This window comes from Bacillus rossius, chromosome 10, assembly GCF_032445375.1.
Source record: "Bacillus rossius redtenbacheri isolate Brsri chromosome 10, Brsri_v3, whole genome shotgun sequence".
NCBI lineage: Eukaryota > Metazoa > Arthropoda > Insecta > Phasmatodea > Bacillidae > Bacillus > Bacillus rossius.
This window is the reverse complement of record NC_086337.1, coordinates 49,024,359-49,049,006: the sequence shown is the minus strand read 5'-3', so window position 1 is coordinate 49,049,006 and position 24,648 is coordinate 49,024,359. Positions and strand designations below refer to the sequence as shown.

At 41.9% G+C, this 24,648-nt stretch overlaps 1 protein-coding gene across 1 annotated transcript in view; it reads left to right on the top strand.

Moving 5' to 3' along the window:
- Positions 1-24,648, top strand: part of LOC134536341 (nephrin-like) — a 699,671-nt gene that overhangs the window by 634,695 nt on the left and 40,328 nt on the right. Inside the window, exons 8-9 of the mRNA XM_063376094.1 lie at positions 9,714-9,844; positions 17,738-17,897. Of these exons, the coding sequence (XP_063232164.1) occupies positions 9,714-9,844; positions 17,738-17,897 (291 nt within the window). The remainder of the gene's footprint in view (positions 1-9,713; positions 9,845-17,737; positions 17,898-24,648) is intronic.

Below are 24,648 nucleotides of genomic sequence, written 5' to 3'. Positions count from 1 at the left end.
TAAGTTATGGCACATGAAATGGCGAGTATTCCCCAGGAAAAAACCACAGAATTGTTGATGTGGGCTACCGCTTAGTAACCACTCTCTCCTAATTCGTTATTCTATTTGAGTCTTTATACTGCTTATTCCTTCGTCCTTTGATGGATCACTTCTCTTCTTGGAATTTTTTCCGAGAGAGCATCCTGGTAATGCGCTAATGAATAGTCCTGTGCGTAATAATATCAAAGTTGCTTCTTGCAGCATACTCTACTGTTCTTGTGGTTCCTTGTTAAGTATGTATGTATTTATTAAGGAACCATAAGAACCATTGAAGTATTAACTATATCATATTTTTAAAAGAATTTTGAAATGAAGTATTCCAACTCAATGAAAAGGAATTTATGCTATTTTCAAGCCATTTATTTCTGGATTACAGACAAAAAAAGTATCGGATACCTCGTATGGTATAAAATCAGAAAGAGATATATGAACACAAAAGTTTTGCTAAAATGTCATAACCGTCATTACTAAAGCAACAGGCTAATGCCACCGCAAAGCAACACAAGGCATGTGACTAGCAGCAGTTAGTTCCGCACATTTTCAGCGGTGTTAATTTCCATCGCATAACTTGTTCAGTGATACACTACACTTGTCGCATCTCACATAACGGCGCAACTTAAGTTTCTGGCTGAGACTTTTTGTAAAAATATTAATAATTTTTTTTTTAAATATTCACTCGATGACTCTTAACAACTGAATGTTTTGATATCATAATTGTAACTTCTTCCTTCTTTAAGTTTAACGTGGATGTTTACAGATAATTATGTACATTATCGCTAGTGTGAAAGCAATCGAATTTTCAGGAAATTCTGCCGGTTTGGTAACCAATTGGAATCAAATAATTGAAATAATTGTTAAGTGGGATAATTTCTGACCCAATTAGTATATATATATATACTTATATTGCAGTGTGTGTGTACACTGTGATTATTTCATCTCTAGTAATCTCCAAACAATTGTGTTACTGCCCTGAATCAAGTAACCGCGTATGGAAGCTTGCCAGTAAGCTTGTTAAGACACGAGCAAAGAACATTGTTTGATTATAATTTTATTTTAATGAATTATTGTGAATTTAATTGTGCTCAATAAATATGTATAGCATCCGCCTTGTTCTATGTTCTTTGAGTCGTGACCCCACAGTTACAACATCAAAATTTAATTTTTTTAATGACTATGGATCATAAGTGTATCCAGCTTATGCTAGTCAAAATTTTACATCAGGCCATATTCAGAAACAACTATCGAACTCAGTTACTTCATTTCGTATTAATTAAACCATATTAAACAATATTAGTGCTAGCTAATATTCAGCGTGCTTTTTGCTGTGTGTCTCTCAAATTTGTTTGCAATTTGTTTGAAGTAGGTACACATATACAAATCAACTCTCTCTATATGTCCTTCTATAAATCTAGCTATAAATAATCTCTTTATATCAATATATATCCATATCTCTCCATATCACTCTGTATGTATTTATGTTTCTACCTATATCTCATCTATCTCCTATCTATAGGTATATCTCTACACCTATATATATCCCTAGCTCTATCTCTCTTTACCTCTCTATCTCTCTGTGTCTCTATATTCATATCTATATATTTATCTTGACAAACAGAAGACTAACACACAAACATTCATTTATATATTTTTTTCCCTATTTATATTTTTATCTATATTTTTATCTGTCACAAGTGTGATACAGGTTTATAAGAACACGCTGTGTTGAAATTTTAAAGCAATCTGTAGATAAATTTCAGAGATTTACGATTTTGAACGAACGTACATTTACTTTTTTTATTTATATAGATTATTTTTAACTTGATTCAAACTACAACGTTCACACTTATTCGGCCTTTTTTAAAAAAAACTATACCTTTTGTGTGGCCTGTGACATGTTTGGAAGAGGTCCCGTTGCTTTTAAAGTCTGAGCCCCCCCTCCCCCTCCCCCACAAAGACTTGAGGGATTTCCCGAGTTAAGTGACTTTTCCATCGAGGGAGGGGGTTAGGAGGAGGGGGGGGGGGGGCGTTCCTTTTCGCGCTCCCTTTTCCGCCACTTCGAGACTTTAATTATCTTGCAATGACGGCGGGGAATTTCCTCGCCCGCTGTACGTCCCCCCCCCCCCCCTTTTCAGAGCCAGGACACTCTCCTCTCCCGGGGCTGCTTCTAGGGGCCAGGCGCGGCCGCTTTGCTGCATAAACTTGGCCACTTTGGAAAAACAAGTTTTCTCGCTCCTCTAGGCACCCTCCCACATTCCCCTCCTCACCCCGTCCGACGCGACGCCTGATAATGCGCCCATTAGAGGGGAATCAATTAGGTTCGCGCGCGAGTTGGCGCGCCGCTCTCCTCGCGTCTGGCTGCGGCAACGCGGCGTGGGTCGACCCCCCCCCCCCCCCCCCCCGCCCCCAGTGACTGTCCCTCGAAGCAACACCTCCCCCACCCCTCACCCCCTTCCCGCGGCGCACGGAACTTGCGGCGGGCGTCGCACGGGAAGCCATTGATGCAAAGTACCGAGGACTTCAGCCGGCGAGACGCTGGACACAGTGGTCCCGCGCTTGGCCACGTCCTGTAGATCAACTATTCCAGACAAATCAAGAATAAACAATTTGAACACTAAAATATATGAAATTGACGGTAATGCGGGTAGAAACTTCAGCGCTTGTTAAATGTTTAAAAAAAAAAAAAAAGTTTAAACTTAACAAAATTCAATCAGACAAAAAAAAAAGGAAACATTTCACAAAATTGTAAATTGTCCACGGCAACAAATTTTTGAATTCTTTGAAAAAAAAATTAAAGGTTTATTCAACAACATTAATCTAAAATATTCGTTATGAGACGAAAATATATTTCTCAGGGTCTGATATGTTAAAACTGTTCCAACCTTTTCGTACAAAAAAAAAACTATGAGCGAGCCTTTCAGTGTTCGCCAGATATGTGTAACATCTAACTTCGGTAACGAGCAAATTCGTGTGTTCTCATGTTGCAAATACAACTTATAATACGTAATTCGGACATAAAATTTAACGTATTATTCTTTCAATAATGCCGAGAGTGACAAATATGTACGCAGATTGTGTTTTCAACTACATTTCTTGGCGCGAATCACACAAGTTTCCCTGACCTACCGCTAGAATTCGCTGCCGGAGCAGCTACGTCGACTATTGAATCATTCCATTTACATAGCGGAATTTTAAACTACATAATGAAACAATTCCAATGAAAGAGAAAAAAAAATTTCAAAAAATACTTAGGATCTGATTTTTGACAAGGAATTTTATTAAAATATTTTGTTAAAAATCATGAAACGGTTAATAGCGCAAAGTTTCCTTTTAGCTTTGTGAACTTTAGTTTGTGCCATCCGCCACAGATTGCAGCGCCATGGTTACACATTTCCGCTCCATGCGACTTCCGTTCCATTCACGAAATTACTCCTATCAAATGCCGTATACCGAGAAATCCTTCTTTTTTTTTCATTTTTTTTTGCAGCATACACAGAGAAAAAGGTTTGTTTTAAACATATAGATTTTTTTTTCATATGGCGAAATAAATAATTACTTGAGTTAATAAAATATTTGGTTGGCCATACCAAATTGTATGTCTAGCAAAGTTCTGCGTGTGTGTGCCCTAACAAAATATATAGTTGAGTTGAAATAAAAAAGTTTCAGGTTAACCAAATCTTTCCTACAGCAAAATAATCGACTTGATGTAAGTTTTTGGACATACGCCATTGCTAAGAACTTTTTCTGTTGAAGAAAAACTAATAAATAAAATAAATAAATAAAAATAAAAATAAAAATACTCAAAAAAAGATACAAAAACACACAAAATTAAGCAAACAATTGCTGTTGTCAACAAGGATATGAACACCACAAAATATTCCGAAACAGGAATATGGTCAGCAAACAAAGAAAAAACAAAGAAAAATGTACTAAGAGAACGAAAAAATCCCCACAAATGATGACAACACAAAAATATTGAAACCCAAAATAATTCAGCACAACAGTTGAAGCGAGACAAAAAACATGACAAAACGAAAAAACAAACAAATACAATAGTTTTACCTAAACAGAAACAAGCGACGTTTCGGGAACTGCTATCTGCTCCCGTCCTCAGGCAGAGACGCACATGGTACGGAAACACAGGTGCGACTGCTTAATTTTGTGTGTTTTTGTATCTTTTTTTGAGTATTTTTATTTTTATTTTTATTTATTTATTTTATTTATTAGTTTTTCTTCAACAGAAAAAGTTCTTAGCAATGGCGTATGTCCAAAAACTTACATCAAGTCATGCACTCCCATTGCACAAATCTTTTAAAGATAACAGCAAAATAATCGTTTTAATCGACCTATGTACGTATTTGGGCTTATAGAAGCAAATATATTGTTGAACAAACAAAGCTTTCTTTCAGTGTAGAAAGATTTCGTTCAAAAGTACCCTTGTTCTTTACTTTCACGGATCGATGCGTGGATACAAGCAGACTGAGGCTATGTTTGGTATTGGGCCAGTAATAAAACGGAGAAGCAGTTCCTTAGAAACTGGCGAATCAAGCATGGCCTTTTTTTATGCACCACGAAAAGGCTGCTATGAGGGCTTTTTTCGAAAAGCATTCAAGCAGATCTCGTCAGCATCTTGCAGTGTTTTTCTCCCTCTCTACCTCTCGCGAGATGATTTTTTTTTTCCTTCCCGGGCCGCAGGCTTCCGTAGTCCTGTTCGACCAATGCTAACACGCGCAGATGTCGTCCATCACTCCTCCCCTCCCCTACCCTGATAAAGAAAAGGGGGGGGGGGGGGGGGCTCATGCATACGCCCCGTTCTACCACGGTTCGAGCCCCATCTTACGACGGCGATTATGAAAAGCAATATTTTAGGAAATTTGTTTTTTTTTTACCCCCTTCTTGCCAGGGCCCTCCGGTTGGGGGTAAAATAGGGCCGTGTTACGGCCGGAGAGGGGAGGTTGAATGGGGGACCTGTGGAGACGCGGCGGCTACAACTGGTGGGGGAAAGGGGGGGGAGTGAAGTTTGGCGAGGTGGCGCCATATTGAAATAACCGAGAGTCACCGCGCGCTCGTGGTGACGTCGGGAAACTTGGTACACTCCGACACGTATTAACAATGGACCTCCCGCCTATAGCGTGTTTCAAACCTTAAGTTTCCAGTGCGCGTTTCATTTGGCACTTTACTCTCACTTTCCAATGCACGGTTTCTTGCCATAACCGATGTCCATGTTTCTGTGTGCTATGTTGCCAGATATGCTCCATAGAGCAAAAAAAATTTTAAACACAATTGTGTAATGTAATAATTTTTTTTTAATGTAGGTATCTGAAACAATGTATTTTGTAAATGAAAATAATTAATAAGAAATTTGGAAATTCATTTTCTTGTATTTCACCAAGATCATCATTGATATATATTTTTTTACTTTTATAGAGACGGGACTAAAATACGGCATCTTGGTTTTAACTTTTTTGTCAAAAAATGTTTTGACGTCATTTAAAATTATAAATTATGGAACACCTTGTTATTAACACTAACCTACTTCTACAAATTGTTTCTCCTGTGAAATAATAAATAGTTTTCGGCATATTATTGATTTTTTAAAGTTATTCTTCTTTAGGCGCGTTTTGAAAAACAAATTGAGTGCGCGCGCACCATGCAATTACATTTTCAAAGGACTAAAAAAAGGCTGAATACAAATAATAATTATGTACATGCTTTTAAATACTAAGCGCCAACACACTGGGACTACAAGATCTTGGCTTGCGTAAACTATAATTCATACATTTCCAATCTACAACAGGTAGTAGCGGTATCGGAGAAATGTTACGAGCATTTCTATTGGTGGGATAGAACGACATGAGTCGCTACAAACGATTTTCACTCAGCTAAACAAATGGTAAATGCGAATACCACAAGATGGCAGCACATATACTGTAGTCGCTGCCCTATTTTTTTTAATTTTAATAACGACTGAAAACACGTACTGGTATTCAAAAGTTAATACAAAAAAGAAATCCGGTAATATGAATAGATATTTAATTTAATATGAAAAGTAATAATGACAAATAAATATTGAAACATTAATCTAAAGTAACAAGCATTTCATACATTTAAAATTTTAGTATTACACGTGAGAAGAGGATGTACCTCTAGAAAAAGTTAACTTTTTGATACTTGTGTTATATGTGATCTGATTTTTTTCTAAATAATACTATAATATTTAGGTCTGATTAAACTTACATGCACAAAGTCCGTGAAAACGCCGGGCATATCTGCTGGCGCAGTGTCGATCCGATATCACTGCTACGAACCGACCCGACAGTCTGTTCACATCGAAGTTCCCAATGATCTTCGCTCAGCGCTCATAACCCAATGGTGCAACAGAAAATGTTTTCGAACCATGATCAAAACCAGCTCATTACTAGTGATTCCGCCTGAACTCTTGTGACACGCTCTGCGTACACACAATTTCATTTCTGGTGGAGGAAGTAGGAAGGTGGGTTTGGTAAACCCACTTTGACTGTTTTTTTTTACTTTCCCTTTGTTGGTGCCGAATGATAGATTTTTAACTTAACTTTTAGGATTTACGGTTGAGTGGGTGGAAGGGAGTACAGAATTATGCATTGTTCGAGTGTTCATAAGGTTCCCCGTGTTAATCTCCAAACGTGTTATGAATTTATTCCGAAACAATTGCACCGCTGCGAAGGGTCTCGAGTTGGATGGGCGAGTTTTGTCGGATACACATGAGCCCGTCTCCCTCCCTTTCTTTCTCTTTCTCTCTCTTTCTCTCTCTCTCTCCCCGAATGCGTATCCCGCCTGTCTCGACGTGACGATGTGTTCGTCCGCGTGGAAGCGCTGTCACGTCAATGACCATTTGCTCTGGGCGACCGACGCGCAACAGCATATATCCCCTTCTCTCTCTCTCTCTCTCTCTCTCTCTCTCTCTCTCTCTCTCTCTCTCGCCCCTCCTGGTTTGTTAACCATGATTCTCCGCCTCCTCTGTACCTCTTCCTCGCAGACCGCACGTACTATTCTTCAGCGTGTGTTCAGATGTGCGAGCATGTTCAACAACTTCCTTGACGTGCATGTTTCAACGTCTACTAAGTTTATTGATTTACATTCTGAACTCTTACTACGAACTACTAAACGATCGCATTACGTATTCTTCATTTAAAAAAATTAACCTATTAGCTGTCTTTCACAATGACAGATGTCTAATGAAACATTTTGTTAGGTTCATTTCGTCACATTCTCTTACTAGAAGTTTATTATTTTTTTCGAGGCTGTGTGCCATAATGTATCCTCTCTAATCCTACTTTTTTTTCCAATAAATCTAAATTGAAATTTTTTAATTAGATCAATGAGGCTGAGCCTTAAGTAAACATTTTAATTTGGACAGGACTGATGCCAATTCCGGTGGTAATTGCATGTATGTACTCCATGGGGAATTCGGACAAAACATTTTTTTTTTTGAAAAGTTCTGTGTTAAAAATTACTTTCTGAAGCTATATCTAATAGGTGATCCTATTGAATGGAATACTTTATATTTTTTCTCTTTCCAGCCAATGTGTACTTCCAACACACGTCAGAAGTCACATCATTGCCACGTACTGCTTTTATAAAGTTATTTTGTTAAATGTGGTCTTAAGCGCATTATTGAAAGGTTTATAGTTTTTTATATAATAAATTGATATAGTTGTATTCTAAATTGGGATATTATGCCTTAAGAGTTAAAATTATTTATATGTTTTATTTTTTTTTGTTTTCAAACCCACTATGCATTTAGTTTTAACAATGAACCAAATTACGCAAAGGCGTCTTTTTCTCCTTCAGTAGTTAATTAAGTGATCCTTGATTGTCTGTATATTGCAATCCAAAAAATATATATTCAACGACTTTATTCGCAGACAAAACGCTAGCTGCCTAGTATAAAAAAAACTTGAGCTGTTTCAAATTAAAGTGGGGAACTGCCTGGGACAGAATTAATTAGATCTGTCCTTATAAAAGATTCTTCAGCTCTAAGCTTGTTGAAAGACGCTCGGAGAAAATGTAATACTATTCACCGATAATAATCTTTTAAAGGACGTTTCTTCCATTCATTTTCTGCCGCTTAATTTGCTGGCCGAGAGGAATTGGCAAGAGGCATTAACTCTTTCAGAAATCTTTTTGGGGGGATTGTGCTTGAAGATAAGGTTATACTTCGTAATTATCTTCCTTAAATGTTAAGAAGATACCTGGACTAGTATTTGGAAGCTCGAAACATTTCTCTCTCTTGAATCTGGTCTCAGTTTACGAAAAATAGTATTGCTCCTAATGATTCCAAACTTAAATTAGAAAGCGACCCTAGGCCAAAGTTAGAGAATGCAGCAAACTGTTCATGCATGCCTTGATTCATAACTAAGTTCGACTTCTTTGCAAGCATAAACATCTTTTAACTGCAATGCTAATGTTAATCAGAACTCCGTTACAGATTTCATTGAAAGGTTCGTCGAAAAGGTTTGGGGCGGAAGTTCTGCCTGAACTATTCCTTCAAAATAAACTTATCTTTGCGCGAGTGAAAGCATACGATTAACCTGCTCAAGCTTTTAAGTGTGACAATGTTGGTCCGATGTTTCCAAGAGATTGCTTTTTGCTTAATTTCATCGAAGAGCTCAGTGCATGGATTAAAGCGCTCAAGGTTTGTATGTAGGAAGCTTGAAGCAACACAGTCTTTATTTTAGATTTCCGATTGGAATAGGGAATGTAATTTAAATATTTGCTTTTCCTTCACAGACTTACTTACATGCGTAAAAAAAGGAAATACTTTTTTTTGTTGCAAACGTTGTTTTTTATTACAATCAACTTTTTTTGTTAATACTTTGGATAATATTTAATTTTAAAAACAAATTTTTTTCAAGAATATAAAATGTTATTTAGTCCTATACTGATTTACTGATCAAATACATATTATAATTGGTATTACAATTGTATATTCTCATTCACATAGCGTCAATGAGAACATTCAAATTGTAAAACAAATTCTAATATTAGGTATTATCGTCACAACCAAGGCTTGCGATATGCTAATGTAACTTTAATATTCTTTGAGTGTAAAAAAATAAGGCATGACCTTGTTTTTCATTCGGATCGCAAACATGCCAGAACTTTCGCAAACAAAATATAACCGACATTAACACAAATCACTTGTTAAATTTATTATTCACGAATCCTCGATCAGAGAATTAGAACACGCGTAGGCTTAGAGAAGGGAATATTTTATAACCTAAACAGTGCGCCGAATAAAAACTTCATGATAAGCTATTATTTATTTTTTATTTATTGGCAACCTAACCACTGAGTGTTGGGAAAACATAACTCGGGTTTGAGCATGGAGGTCTACAGAGTCGCTATCTGTGCTAAAAATTTAAAAAACACTAATTAGCAATTAGTTAGGAAAATAAACCGTAGCTGCAGTTAGGTTAATGGTAAATTATTTTTTTGATAACATGAAGTAACTCGCTAGGAGTAATCGTAAAAAAAATGCTACACATGAAGTTAGTATTGGTAAACAACACATCAACATGTAGTTAACGTTAGGCTTCATTATAAAACCAGGCTGGGAATGTTTCTCGCCGTGTGGCGGCTACAGAAGCACGAGACACGTGGCACGTGGCTCCTGCACGTGCGTGCCGGTGTTGCAGACGTGCCCGTGGTGAACCTGGAGCTGGGAAGCAACCTGAACGCCAGCACCATCAGGGAGGGCGTGGACGTGTACTTCGACTGCAGCATCAAGTCCAACCCCTGGGTCTACAAGGTCAGCTGGCGGCATGGGGTGAGTCTGCTCTCTTCCGCCCTCTCCCTCCCTCTCCATCCCTCTCATCCATCCCTCTCCCTCCCTCTCCCTCCCTCTCATCCATCCCTCTCCCGCCCTCTCCCTCCCTCTCCCTACCTCTCCCTCCCTCTCATCCATCCCTCTCCCTCCCTCTCCCTCCCTCATCCATCCCTCTCCCACCCTCTCCCGCCATTTCGGCCCTCTCCCAACCTCTCCCGCCATCTCAATCTTCTCCCGCCCTCTCCCTCCCTCTCCCACCCTCTCCCTACCTCTCCCTCCCTCTCATCCATCCATCTCCCGCCCTCTCCCTCATCCATCCCTCTCGCGCCCTCTCCCGCCATTTCGGCCCTCTCCCACCCTCTCCCTCATCCATCCCTCTCCCGCCCTCTCCCTCATCCATCCCTCTCGCGCCCTCTCCCTCATCCATCCCTCTCGCGCCCTCTCCCTCATCCATCCCTCTCCCTCCCTCTCCCTCATCCATCCCTCTCCCGCCCTCTCCCTCCCTCTCCCTACCTCTCCCTCCCTCTCATCCATCCCTCTCCCTCCCTCTCCCTCCCTCATCCATCCCTCTCCCGCCCTCTCCCTCATCCATCCCTCTCCCGCCCTCTCCCTCATCCATCCCTCTCGCGCCCTCTCCCTCATCCATCCCTCTCCCTCCCTCTCCCTACTCTCCCTCCCTAATCCCTCCCTCTCCCTCCCTCTCCCTACCCTCCCTCATCCATCCCTCTCCCTCCCTATCCCGCCCTCTCCCACCTCTCCCTCCCTCTCCTGTCATCTCACCCCTCTCCACCCTCTACCTCCCACTCCCTCATCCATCCCTCTCGCGCCCTCTCCCGCCATTTCGGCCCTCTCCCACCCTCTCCCTCATCCATCCCTCTCCCGCCCTCTCCCTCATCCATCCCTCTCGCGCCCTCTCCCTCATCCATCCCTCTCCCTCCCTCTCCCTACTCTCCCTCCCTAATCCCTCCCTCTCCCTCCCTCTCCCTACTCTCCCTCCCTAATCCCTCCCTCTCCCTCCCTCTCCCTACCCTCCCTCATCCATCCCTCTCCCTCCCTATCCCGCCCTCTCCCACCTCTCCCTCCCTCTCCTGTCATCTCACCCCTCTCCACCCTCTCCCTCCCACTCCCTCCCTCTCACGCCCTCTCAGCCCTCTCTGCCCTCTCCACGGCATCCAGCATAAAATTATAACTTTGGTTGGAAAGTCCACTTGAAGATAAGGCTTTAGCATTCAGGAAATAAATAATCTTTGAACAGTCCTTCATTAGAAATAAAAATTAATACGCAAGAAATAATTTAAGAAAACAGTAAGAACCAAGTATGTTATCGTAATCCAAAATTGACCAGAGTGTAAACTATCTACTCTTTTTTATTTTTCAAATAGTTATGCAATAACAAGACAAATTTATGGTGCTAATTGTTGAACTGTTGCCTTATAATTTTAAGACTTGATTTTATTTTTACAATTGACTTGATTTAAATTGTCAATATTTAGAAAGAGTAGTAACCATCTGGGTTATTAACATTTCTCCCTCCCAACATCTTTCCGTTATTTTTCTCTATTCCTCCCCCCCCCCCCCCCCTTCATTTTCGTGATGATCCTCTGCGTGAAAATAATGACTTGTTAGAGGTCCTGTTTTCCGTTTCCGTGGAATTTTTTCTCAGTGAGATTTAATCCCATTAACATTTTTTTTCCGGTCCTAAGCGCTGCGGCTGAAACTTATTTATCGTTTCCGGATTTATTTCCCACTTTTTTTTTCACTCGAGGCGGATGGGCAATGCAAACCGTAGGAATGGGACTAATTTCCCCCCCCCCCCTTTTTTATTCCCCCCAACCCGACTCCTTCTGGACGCGGTAGTTTAATTCGCAAAGCAAACGAATCTTGGCGTGGTGGTCTTCTTTTATTCCCTCCCCTCCCCTACCCCTCCCACTCCCCTAAATCCATCCCCTTTTCAAAACGTTGCATTTACGATATTAAGTTGTCTCAGTACGGGAGTTCAGATCCACCTACCACTAGCTGAAGGTTTTTCTTGGGCGTCCATGCACCGCTTCGACCGTCATGTCTACCCCCTCTCCCCTTCCCCAACATAATTTTCAAAAAAAAAAAAAAAAAAAACATTTTGTGTGTTTTTCGTCGTTCCTTCGTCCCTTGAAGTCGCGCTTGGGGCGAGCGTTTGAGCTATTTAAAACTGGAATTACGTTTAGAACTCGGTGACGCGTGAAACACCATATATATATATATATATATATACATTTATTTATTTATATATGCTTTCGTAATTCACTTTAATATATATATATATAAGTAAATGCATTCGTCATTCACTTTAATACTGTTTAGAGCGAAGGATGGATAACGATTTTTCGCGCTTTTAGTGGTCCAGATTCACGTAGAAGATATACATAATATGTATATGTGTGTTTGTGTTTTCTGTTTTCTGTTTGTTTGCTTGCTTGCTTGCTTGTTTCGTATACATTCTACATTTTTACTCCGATATGGATGAAATTTTGCACACTTCACCTTCGAATTCTCGTTGGATTTCAGAAAATTACACACATTCCCCCATTCCCGTGCATTCCTTAAAAGAACTTCGGCACGTCTTTGTTCAACTGTTGGAGCTTTCTTCGTCTCCGTGGAAACGGTTATTGCATTGTCAGTGCTCTCCTCGATTCCTGGCAACGCGCCGATTGCCTTTCGATTTAAATCGATTGCAGTTTCCCAACGACTTGCGTTCACTACGAGTATCAACAAGGCACACGGGCAAACGTCATGATTTTTCACTCAGGACAACTGTACGTGGTTTTTCTCGAGATTCAGCAAGCAGGATAGTTTACTCTCCCGTTGGAAAAAAAAACGAAAAACTTTCTGTGCCCTCAAACTTTGCAACACAAGGTTCAAAATATATAACATAAATGTTAGCTGGATGGTTTAATTTCTATATAAGTATATCTAATGTCTGCATAAGATTTCGAAAAAAAAACTATCCATATACTACTAAAAGAAACCTCTTCACGATGCATAAAGCCCAGGCAAGGCCGGGTTCTTTACCTAGTAGTAAATAAAAATAATTTCTAATTCATACTTTTGACACCGTAGTTTTGTGACGTACGTAATAATTCCAAATAAATGAAGGCTATTTCACCAACCAAACTGTAGGCCTATTATTTGTAAAATAGTTTTCTTTATGGTAAAGTAAAAAAGTATATATCAAGAAATTTTTTTAACCCACATTAATTACATTTTACATTTCGTCACAGATAGTATTAAATAATCATACGATTATTGCCAATTTTTTTTATTTAATGTATTTTATTTGTGTATTAATATATTTTTAGGAGTTTCAATAACTTGGCATGTAACACAAAATATTATTCATAATAATCGTAGCCATTTTCATTACAAATACAGTTATTGTATTATTTTTAAAAACAATGCAAGTTTTTTTTTGGTGTAACTATAACTTAACTTTTATTTGTTTGTTTGCAGCAACATAATGTTTGCAGTGGATAATATTTAATTATATATATATATATATATATATACTTGTGTGTGTTTTCGTAACAATTCATCACTTGTGGCGAAAAAAAAATAGTTTTACGGTATGCATCGTGCGGGGGCGGCTTTCTCCGAGCGTCGGTAGAGATACATCCTGCGCCCTATTCCGAGTTTTCCCCCACCCCTTTGCTCTCCCTGCGTCAGAAAGCCCTCATCCGACACTGCTTTTGATCCCGCTGGCGTCGACCCCTCAACCCCATCCCCCACCGAAAAACCCAAATTCTTTTTTTCCTTATGCGACATCAGGGATACACAATATGAGTCGTCGTACCTCCACGCGATAACTTCAAACGTGCCATCAATTTTGTTTCCGAGCACAAGGGGAGAGGGAACCCCACCCCCTCTACTCCCCCCCCCCCCACACTTTTTTTTATTTATTTTCGCTTCCACCGTCCTCGCTGGAAATGTCCGCAAAAAGCCTGGAGCGGCACTCCTTCCTTTGTTGCACGCCACTGGTGCTCGTCAGGGGAGTTCAGTTGCAAATCAGGCCCTTGTTTTTTTTTTTTTTTTTTTCGAAACTGGAATCGCACGTGAAGAAATAAAAAAAATTGAAAAAAAAAAACATTCCCTCTTTCCCTCGTCAGCGGACGGACGTACGTACGTACGTATGTATCCTTCGACGACCGCTGATGGCGGATTTATTCATGTGTTTATTCATCGCGTTTCGGCCCCCTGGGCAACAACACGTGTCTGTGCATAAACTTGGCGAATTATCGGAATCAAACAACACAACGCACGATTATTATTATTATTATTATTATTTTACCTCGTCACTAGAGACGTGCGTGTACGACGGGCTTTAACAAGAACTACCGGCGACGGTACAGTGTCTCGCAGGCGACCCTGGAATACTCTGGTACAAACACCCGTGAACCATCGGACAGGATTGCGGATGTAGAAGACGAAGGTGTTGGACTGTGGTCGATGAGCTCCCGGATCATGAGCAGCTGGCGACGGAAACGTCCGAACGTTACCGAATCCTTGCGAACGGCAAGCCTACAATTGTTAGTCCCACAAGAAATGCATTGTCCCAGTAGCCACATAATTACTAGGGACTGGAAAAATTCGTGGTTTCGATGACCTATATGATGGACTCCACGATCCTCTGTAATTACACCAGCTCATTGGCTACTGACTCGTGACACCAACTGGGATGCTTGTGATTCGGTACTTCTTAAGTTGAGGGTCAATCATTGGCTCACAGTCCTTAAGGCAAACTGTGTTCCAATCACTGAAGCGGCAATAAGTTAGCACGCACTTGGATTCTAGCCTATCGCGAAATAAACCGCGAAATTTTCCGGTCTCTAATAATTACACTGCGCAGGGGAGCAGAGGAAAGAATCGACCATGACCCCCTTGGCAAATATTCATCCAAGCATTGGTCTGGAGTGGATTCATGTTCGAGGAGCGGGAAAGGGGAAGGGGAGGAAATCCGGGTACCTGGAACGAGATACGAATCAATGTCCTTCCGAAAGAAGGCCCGATGTATCGCCAGTGTGTCATCTAGCTCTCAGCAGTCGATCAATTATCCGAGCTAACGACCCTTGCCACGTGCCAATCGATCCATCGAAGGCAACACGTTGGTCGAGTGTGATCAGAGAGCTCGACCACACGGAGGCACGTGTCCGGGTTCGGTTCCCCGAAGGCGTCATTCCCGGATTGTTAGCAGACAGGGAAACTTGGCGGACATTTGGTCGTGGACCAATGGGTTTTCTCAGGGCACTCCTGACACTACCCCCCCCCCCCCCTCTTTTCGCAACATACCTACACATTCTGTCAACGCTCCGTTCTCGTCTCGTCACCTCCCATCCGTGATGCCAACGAGATGTTCTCAATGTGGTCCCATTTAACTTTCGAGTTCACGTCTTCGCCCGCGAAGACATCTTGCGTCCTGCACGTAATCAGTTGCACAGAGAGTTTTTTTTGGACGTGACAACGTCTAATAAATCGATGAACGCCGGCTGCACGCACGAAAAAGTGTCCCGTAACGCACATTATCCCGTTACTCTGTGTCTCGTTACGCTCATTGTACGCTTGCGCCGCATCCATCTCTCTTCCACGCGATTGGATCAACCATCGATTGGACTTTTTCGAGGCACATTAAACTTGAAACACTCCCATTCGTTTCCTACTTTTCCTATCATCGTCCTATCCTTAACAGAATAACACAGATTGGAAGAAGTTAAATAGCAAACATGTATAAAAGTTATAGTTAAAATAATCTCTTAGTTAAAGTAATAAACATATTTGTAGATTTCATTTCACTCCTTTGTATCCATACAAAATAGTGATAATTCAATAAAAATGATTCAATTTTATTCATAAAAGTATGCAATCATTTAATCAATGTTTTGTTATGATATTGTCACGTTAATCTATCGTCCGTAAACCGACTTTACAGACAACCAATTTTTTTTTAAGTTTTGAATTGCACCCTTGCACAGCTACGTCTGATTGTGTCTCCTCGGATGACGTCATCGGTAGCGAAGCTGTGGCGGATGTTGAATATTTACCGTGCTAAATGGCGAAGTAAAAGCGGAACACGAAAACCTATTTTCTGGTGTGTTCTTAACACATTTCTTTTAAGGCTCAGACTTTACACGCCATGTTGATTTTTTAATGTTTTATTCGTCGTTAACTTAATTTAAAGGTCTATTTCTAAATTTTAGGTCGATACCTCTCTTACATTTATTGTTCTACCAAAAAATATTTTCGACAGATATTCATTCAGTGTAATATCATGGGTGTAAAAAAGCGCGAAATTCTTCGTAATGATTAAAACTTGAGAGACTTTTTCTCCCCAATAAGTGAATATCTGTAGAAAATAATTGTGGGTGAACAACACATTTAAGATAGGAATCGAGTTAAAAGTTTATAAATAGCCCTTAAATAAAGATAAAATAAAAGAAAAAAGAAAAAAGCTACGAAAGACTGAGCCTTATGAATAATAATTATATGATTTTTTTTTTACGATTAGGTTTTCCTATAGATAGTTCCTGTTACCCTTTTAAACAACCTCTCCCATGACTGCAGACTCCCATGACTGCCGACTCCCATGACTGCCGACTCCCATGACTGCCGACTCCCATGACTGCCGACTCCCATGACTGCCGACTCCCATGACTGCCGACTCCCATGACTGCCGACTCCCATGACTGCCGACTCCCATGACTGCCGACTCCCATGACTGCCGACTCCCATGACTGCCGACTCCCATGACTGCCGACTCCCATGACTGCCGACTCCCATGACTGCCGACTCCCATGACTGCCGACTCCCATGACTGCCGACTCCCATGACTGCCGACTCCCATGACTGCCGACTCCCATGACTGCCGACTCCCATGACTGCCGACTCCCATGACTGCCGACTCCCATGACTGCCGACTCCCATGACTGCCGACTCCCATGACTGCCGACTCCCATGACTGCCGACTCCCATGACTGCCGACTCCCATGACTGCCGACTCCCATGACTGCCGACTCCCATGACTGCCGACTCCCATGACTGCCGACTCCCATGACTGCCGACTCCCATGACTGCCGACTCCCATGACTGCCGACTCCCATGACTGCCGACTCCCATGACTGCCGACTCCCATGACTGCCGACTCCCATGACTGCCGACTCCCATGACTGCCGACTCCCATGACTGCCGACTCCCATGACTGCCGACTCCCATGACTGCCGACTCCCATGACTGCCGACTCCCATGACTGCCGACTCCCATGACTGCCGACTCCCATGACTGCCGACTCCCATGACTGCCGACTCCCATGACTGCCGACTCCCATGACTGCCGACTCCCATGACTGCCGACTCCCATGACTGCCGACTCCCATGACTGCCGACTCCCATGACTGCCGACTCCCATGACTGCCGACTCCCATGACTGCCGACTCCCATGACTGCCGACTCCCATGACTGCCGACTCCCATGACTGCCGACTCCCATGACTGCCGACTCCCATGACTGCCGACTCCCATGACTGCCGACTCCCATGACTGCCGACTCCCATGACTGCCGACTCCCATGACTGCCGACTCCCATGACTGCCGACTCCCATGACTGCCGACTCCCCGGACTGCAGACTCCCCGGACTGCAGACTCCCCGGACTGCAGACTCCCCGGACCGCCGACTCCCCGGACCGCCGACTCCCCGGACCGCCGACTCCCCGGACTGCAGACTCCCCGGACTGCAGACTCCCATGACTGCCGACTCCCCGGACTGCCGACTCCCCGGACTGCAGACTCCCCGGACTGCAGACTCCCCGGACCGCCGACTCCCCGGACCGCCGACTCCCCGGACTAACACCCGGTGGACGGCGACTGTCCGCAGGGCAAGCCGCTGTACAACAACGCCAGCACGGGCACCATCGTGAGCAACCAGAGCCTGGTGCTGCAGTCGGTGACGAGGGCGCGCGCGGGGCTCTACACCTGCGTCGCCAGCAACAAGGAGGGCGACGGCGTCAGCAACCCAGTCTACCTGGACGTCAAGTGTAAGTGCGCCCGTCCCTTCGTCCTGTGAAGCCACTCTTCTAGCCCAGCGGGTGCTGTAGTGGTGGAGGGGGCATGCTTTCTGGATCTGGTATAGCTTCAGTAAGGCGGGGCTCTGGACTATACGGATCTGCAAGCAGACTCCCAATCTACCCTTAAAGGACGCACATTTGGGAGGGGCGGAAGGTGGGTGCGTTGGCCTTCGGGCCTCCGTCAGTTGTGATGCTCTTGGACTCTTGGAACAGGTAATTCCCTCGAGTGGACCACAGGTTAGTGGTGGTGGTGATGCTGGGACGGGTTGCCTCAGCCTCTCGCTCTAGCTCCTCACCAAACACGTCCAGGTTGCGTGGGGAATGGTGTCTCCATCTCCCGATGACCTTACGGAGCCGTTGTTTCGATGGATGCTCAGCCCATGGTGGGAGTAATTGCTCCATCGGTCTCGGCAAGTTAAACAATAAGGTGCAGAAAGTAGCTGCTACCACTTGTCCTTTCATCAGGGAACGGTGGCTGATCTGGGAGGACTGATTCGCCGATTATGCTTTTTCCTGGATCGACTTGCAGACTGGGGGGGACTCGGTCTTCCAGAATGCTAAAAAAAAATGTTGGATCTGACTACTTTATCTCTGAGATTGTATGGAGGCAACTAACGTGTGTGTCTTGACCGTGGAGGTAAAAGCAAAGGAGTTTGGTATGTGCAGTCAGTCTTTGCCATGTTAATACTTGAAGTCAAAATGAGAAAGACCCCTTCCCCCCCCCCTTTTTTTTTTTACTAATCTCCGTCGTTCAACAGTCACCTCCACGAAATAAAGTAATTTTAAGTTTGTTTGTTTTTTTAACAGAAATGCAAACATTATACTTCAGCCAATGTTGTGGGCGTCTAACTAAAATGGCGCAGACCAAGAGTTAAAATAATAATAATAATAATAATAATAATAATAATAATAATTCTACATTCGGTTACCACGTAATCGTACAGACGTAGCCACCGCTTTCATTCGCGCGCAACTATGCGGGTTGAGTTAGACAGAAACTCCATCAGCTGCAAGTTCAACACCAAAAAAAAGTTGAAAACATATAACGACTGTTTCCCAATGCTGGTATACAACTCTAAAGTTGAAGATGAACAACCTCTATACTCTAAATATTAGATAAAATATTTAAGATGAAATACTATGTGTCTGTACGATGTTTTATTAAACAAAGGTTTACAACCACCGAAAAATGATTTCTTTCAGATAACTGGGGGTGACACACTTTTTTTCCCCATAATTTTTTTTTCTGATGTGATGTTACCACCAATTATTTCAAAGAAATAATTTTACAATGGTGATAAGTTTTTGCGATGCTTCTTGTGATTGATTCAATTAATCATTAATCAGATGTTCAGTATTCCATCTTAAATACTGCATTCATTATGACCAATAAAAAAAAAGTTGTACAGCTCGAACTTGAAAGGGTTTAACCAAACTTGGGAAGGACTTCAAACCATAGGCGGCAATCTAGCTTCAAATTAAAATGTTTTCGTGGTGAAACTTCAGCAGAAGTTTGCCGGTAATTTCCTACTCGACTTGTGTTTGTTCCGCCCGACCCGTGCAGTTACAGCTTCTTGCTAGCGAGGAGCCACTGTGCTCGAGAGGTCACGTGATTCGACTCCCCCCCCCCTCCCCAAGGAGGTCCGGGTTCGGTTCCCGGTGAGCCTTGCATCCGAAAATGTCCTCAATGAGTAAATATGGCTCTGTTCAAGGCCACTGAATATGCCAATTTAGGGAGAAGCCTTCACTTTAAACACAAATTCGTACATAATCACAAGCTGTGATAGTGAAGAATCTACCTTTAAAGTGCAGTAATTTTTTATTATTATTTTAAGGTATTCCATACCTGCCAGAAACAGGCATGTCCAAAATATATTCATACAGCTGCCTCAACCCCCAATCACCCACAATCGCTCTTTCCTCAAATTCTGGATACACTCATGCTCCCAGCCAAAGGCGTAAGCACAATTTCATTTAAGGAGGAAGAGGGGGGATAGAACCGCTTCATCCGCTTTTTGCTTTCAAATTCTTACCTTCTGATGGGGTGAATCATAGATTTTTACAGATTTTTTTAAAAGTTATACTTCTTTAGGTGCGTTATGGAAAAATTATGAATAAAATTTTACAATGGGCGCGCCACATACAATAAAAAAGTTGACAGAATGAAAAAAAGCTACAAACAAATAAAAATTGTGTACTTTGAAATCATATACTTTAGTGATCGATATTGAATACTGTACCATATAATTAAAAACCTGCAATTATTGTAAATATTAATGATCGAAATTGTGTTTAAAAAGTCTTTAAAATTTATTTTCAATTGCATTTATATAAGTCAGGTTATCTTACTATATATAATTTATTTGCATTATAAATGATACATTATTGCATTATTATTTAGTAAATTATTACAATTAATAAATTAGAATAAAATTTCAGCATATTTATTGATTTTCATTATTAATAAAATAAAATAATTAATTCAATATACGTGCTTAATATTGAATACTGATATTATTTAATTTATAATATATGTATTTATAATATCACTACAGCCCTATTATTTTATTTCTATTCATTATTTGCATGCAAAATTAAAGTTAGTTTTTTTATTACGCCAAATAAAAATAACTTCTAAATCGCGTACGTAAGTACACGCACATATTTTATTTTGTTTTTGGGGAAGGGATATATCTTGCGTACGCCCCTGCTCCCAACCAATAGTCAAGCTGGGAGCTGTGTTTCACAGACTCTCGTCACACAAGCGCGGTGCCTCAGCAAAAACGGCCACCGGGAACCAGTAACCAAGAGCTGACAAGACGACGAGATACAGTTAGGCTTCGCCCGGGCATAAAGGTATGGGACCAGTTCGTATTAATTCCAAGAAAGCATTCATAAAGCAATTTTATTATGCTTTCAACTTCCTCCTCTCGTAAAAATGTAATTTATGTCCAGGGTTCGTTCTATTGTGGCGTGTTTTTTTTTTTAGTATAGTCCATATATAATTTAATTTATTAGTTCCACCCCTCATTCCTTCCCCCCCCCCCCCCCTCCGGACCAAAAACAGAATTTTTCCTACCGTACGCTTCGATGTAAAGTTTCGCTCATGAATCTCACAACAACATGCAAATTTCCAGGAAACACGCGTTGTGCGTGCCGTTAACCCCCGGTCGGTGCGTTTTGTTGCGTCGTCACGCTGTGCGCTGCCACTGACGCGTAGGGGGTGGGGGGGTGCTGAGCTGACACAAGCGTGACCCAGTTCCGCTGCCGGGCAGCCCCGTCTTTCTGCCCGTCGAACCTCCCCGCGCGTGCCTCGTGAATAAAGATGAGGCCCTGCAAAAGTCAAATGTGGCGCGCGCGAGCGAATGGGAAAAGACGCGCGGGGGTTTGAAGTAGGGGTAGCGGAACACTTCTAGTACAGATCCGCCCTCCCCTTTCCTCCCCTCTCCCTTCTCTTGTTCTCCTTCCCCCTCAGGTTCCCGGGTGCTGGCAAGCGAAACGCGAGGAAGAGCGATAAGAAGGAAGGGGAGGGGAGGTTTTAGGGTAAACATGAAGCCTTGTATTCGTTACAAGAGATCCCCCTCCCCTTTCACCCCTTCATTACCAATATCAACACAGAGCCTGGCGGGCTTAATCATTCAGTATGACGGCAGGGGTTTGGGGCGTGCTTATTATGACATTATGTTGTCTTTGGGAAGGGGGCCCCTGCAAGCACCCAGAGAATGGCTTGACATATGATTGCACGTCGCAGCTCCGCTCCGGGCCTGTTTTCTCCAGGGAGGAAGACTCGGTGTGTAACCACGAACCGCCTCGCCAGCGCTCGTGTTGACTCTGATGGAACTCCCCATCGCCGGGAACCAGACGGGGATGTGCCGATGCAGCGCGGACTTAATGATGTTGACACACCTTCCCCCCCCCCCCCCCTCAATGTGCGGCGCCAGCGCCAAGTGCAGGTTAACTGGATTGGCTGACGGATGACGGGCGGTGACGGTGCGGGTAAGGTCTGCCGCGGAGCGTCCTCGCGCGATTGGCTTAGCGAGAACTTCTCCGTCGAAGAGACCAACTCGTCCGACTTCCAGTCCAAACATCTTCCAGTCCCCACGGGGGGGGGGGGGGGGATCTTGCGAGGGCGCTTTCCCGTGTTTATCCTATCTCTGGCAAACTTCCGCGCGTTTCCCGTTGTTTGCGGGATGCCAGTCCAACTGAATTTTAGAATGGCTGTGACTCACCTACAAAGCCGATTTCAGTTTTTACCGACCAGTGCGCGATCGTACTGTATATCCCAACTCTCTGTTCAAAATTTTGTACGTTAATGTTGTGCAAAACAATAACGGATGAAAAAGGTAAAACAGCAATGCCAGCCCTTGTTTTATGCTAGCTTCCATAATTGTGCATGCTCTCAAGGATGTTTGCCTTATTACATGTCATTGGTTTGAACTTTTAGACTTTTTTTGGTGACTTAATTTTCACAATATTATATATATATTTAATTTTCACAAAATATTATATATATAATATTTTTAACATTGTTAGCAGCAAAAGTTGCATTTTTAACGAAAAATAGAATATAATAGTTTGCAGAACTGAAACTTTTATAGATCTAAATGAAATGCTACTGTCTACTTTATGATACTGTTTGAGTTTCTTTCAAAAATGTATTTAATTTTTTCTATCATTTAAAAGTTAGGAATTTTATGAAATTTGGCAGCTGTTTTTCATATAAAACATTAATTTTGATTTTGTTTTTAAACACCATAAGTTGCGATGCACTTGAAGAATCGAACCCTGGACGTTTACTTTTCTTATTACGATCGAAAATGGGATCTGTATTCCAGAAGTTAACATTCCCCTGTTCTTGAACGTATTTCCATTTTTATTATGTGGATTTTTCCTGCTGGGAATTCATGAGCAGCAAGAGATTGCAGCGAAATCCAAACGGTCCATATTCCACCCTCTCTACATAGTTCCAACGTTAAGGGATGACTGCGCCCCCATCCAGTTTGAGAGTGCTTCATCCTGCGTCTTTTCTAGGAACCTGCAGCTTGCTGGACATTTTGAGACTTCTAGCTAGACTCTACAAATGTGCACGTGACATATAAATATTCGGTTTAATTTCTTTGCTAGTCAATGCCACACTTTACAATATATCCTGGTCGCAACAAAATACGGCCATGAAATTCTTGAACAGGACTAAAGCATTCTTACAAGAGGTAAGGTAAAATGATAACAGTAATGAAGCGTAAAATGTTTTGCATTCTAGCCTGTCGCCAAAAAATATATATGTAGTTAATTTCTATAGCCATTGCCGGGACATTTCCTCGATCTAGCCTCGACTCTCATACCGGGTTTATAAACTGCGCAAGAAAAGCAAAAATTTCGATAAAGACAATTTTAAATGACCATTTATGAAATATTTAAGGCGCCAAAACGAAACGCGTGCATCGGGCATCTTTCAACTTCTTGCGTTCCGGCTTGCTTTTTCCGCTTTCATTATTTGAAGTGAAGTGTTTCGAAAACTTTCAAACACGCAGAAGTACACAGAAGACCACGATGTTGTTTTTATTATACAGGGTGAGTTCTGAATTCGACCAACAAACTTCACATGCAGGTTCATTGCGACAAATTAAGTTGTAAACGTCTACACTAATTACGGTCTAAAGTGCTTCCCAAAGTTGGTATGCATCTTAAGTTGTGGCTGGACAACAGTTTCTTACTGTAAATAACAGAGGCAGTACACTGAGGGTCTGCATTATGTTCAATTGAATGCAGTTTTACAACCCAAGCAAATTTGGTCACTGCAGCAAAGTTATTTAGTTGAAATAACAGGAAGTAACACCTTTATTTTATACATACTTTTGTGGCGTGTTACTACCCCCCAGTTAATGCAATTAAATAATTTTGGCTACAACGACAAAATTCGCCGTGATTGTATAACTTCATTCACTTAAACATAAATAGACACTCATTTGTTTAATCTTAAATACTTTTTTTATTATTTACAATAAAAATGTTGTTCAGCCCCAAATTCAAAGGCGTATACTAGTCTTGGGAAGCACTTAAGTCCTTTAGTCTTTAGTTAAAGTTAGTTTAGTCTTTAGTTAAGTTAGTCCTTTAGTTAAACATAAATAGACACTCAGTTGTTTAATCTTAAATACTTTTTTTTTATTATTTACAATAAAAATGTTGTTCAGCCCCAAATTCAAAGGCGTATACTAGTCTTGGGAAGTACTTAAGTCCTTTAGTCTTACAGATGTTTCTAAATTATCTTGTGGTGAATTTTGTTGGTCGAATTCAGACTTGCCCTGTATTTGTCACTTGTTTAAAAACTTTCGCACAGAGAAAGAAGAAAAAGAAACATTTTTTAAATCAAATTATTGAGAGTTTAGAAATATTTTTTCACGAAAAACATTAAAAATTAAAATAGGTCCGGGTATGTAATTTGTTTTCTACTGTTTCACTATTTCAAGTTGTAGGGTTGGTGACATCTTGCGACTTACGTGCTTTATAAACGAAATGTGATTTTTCTCGCGTTGTTTGCGTGTTGCGTAGTTTATCAACCCGGCCTTAATGCTGGTGTGTGGCCGACCAAGGGACGAGGGTGTGTGCCAATGAGCTCAATGTTTTCTCGGTTTGCTAAACGCAACTGTCGAATCAAAATTCAAACTGTGGGAGTAACGGCACCTGTGTTCACTGCGGTGAGCTAATATTTGCCCATCTGCGC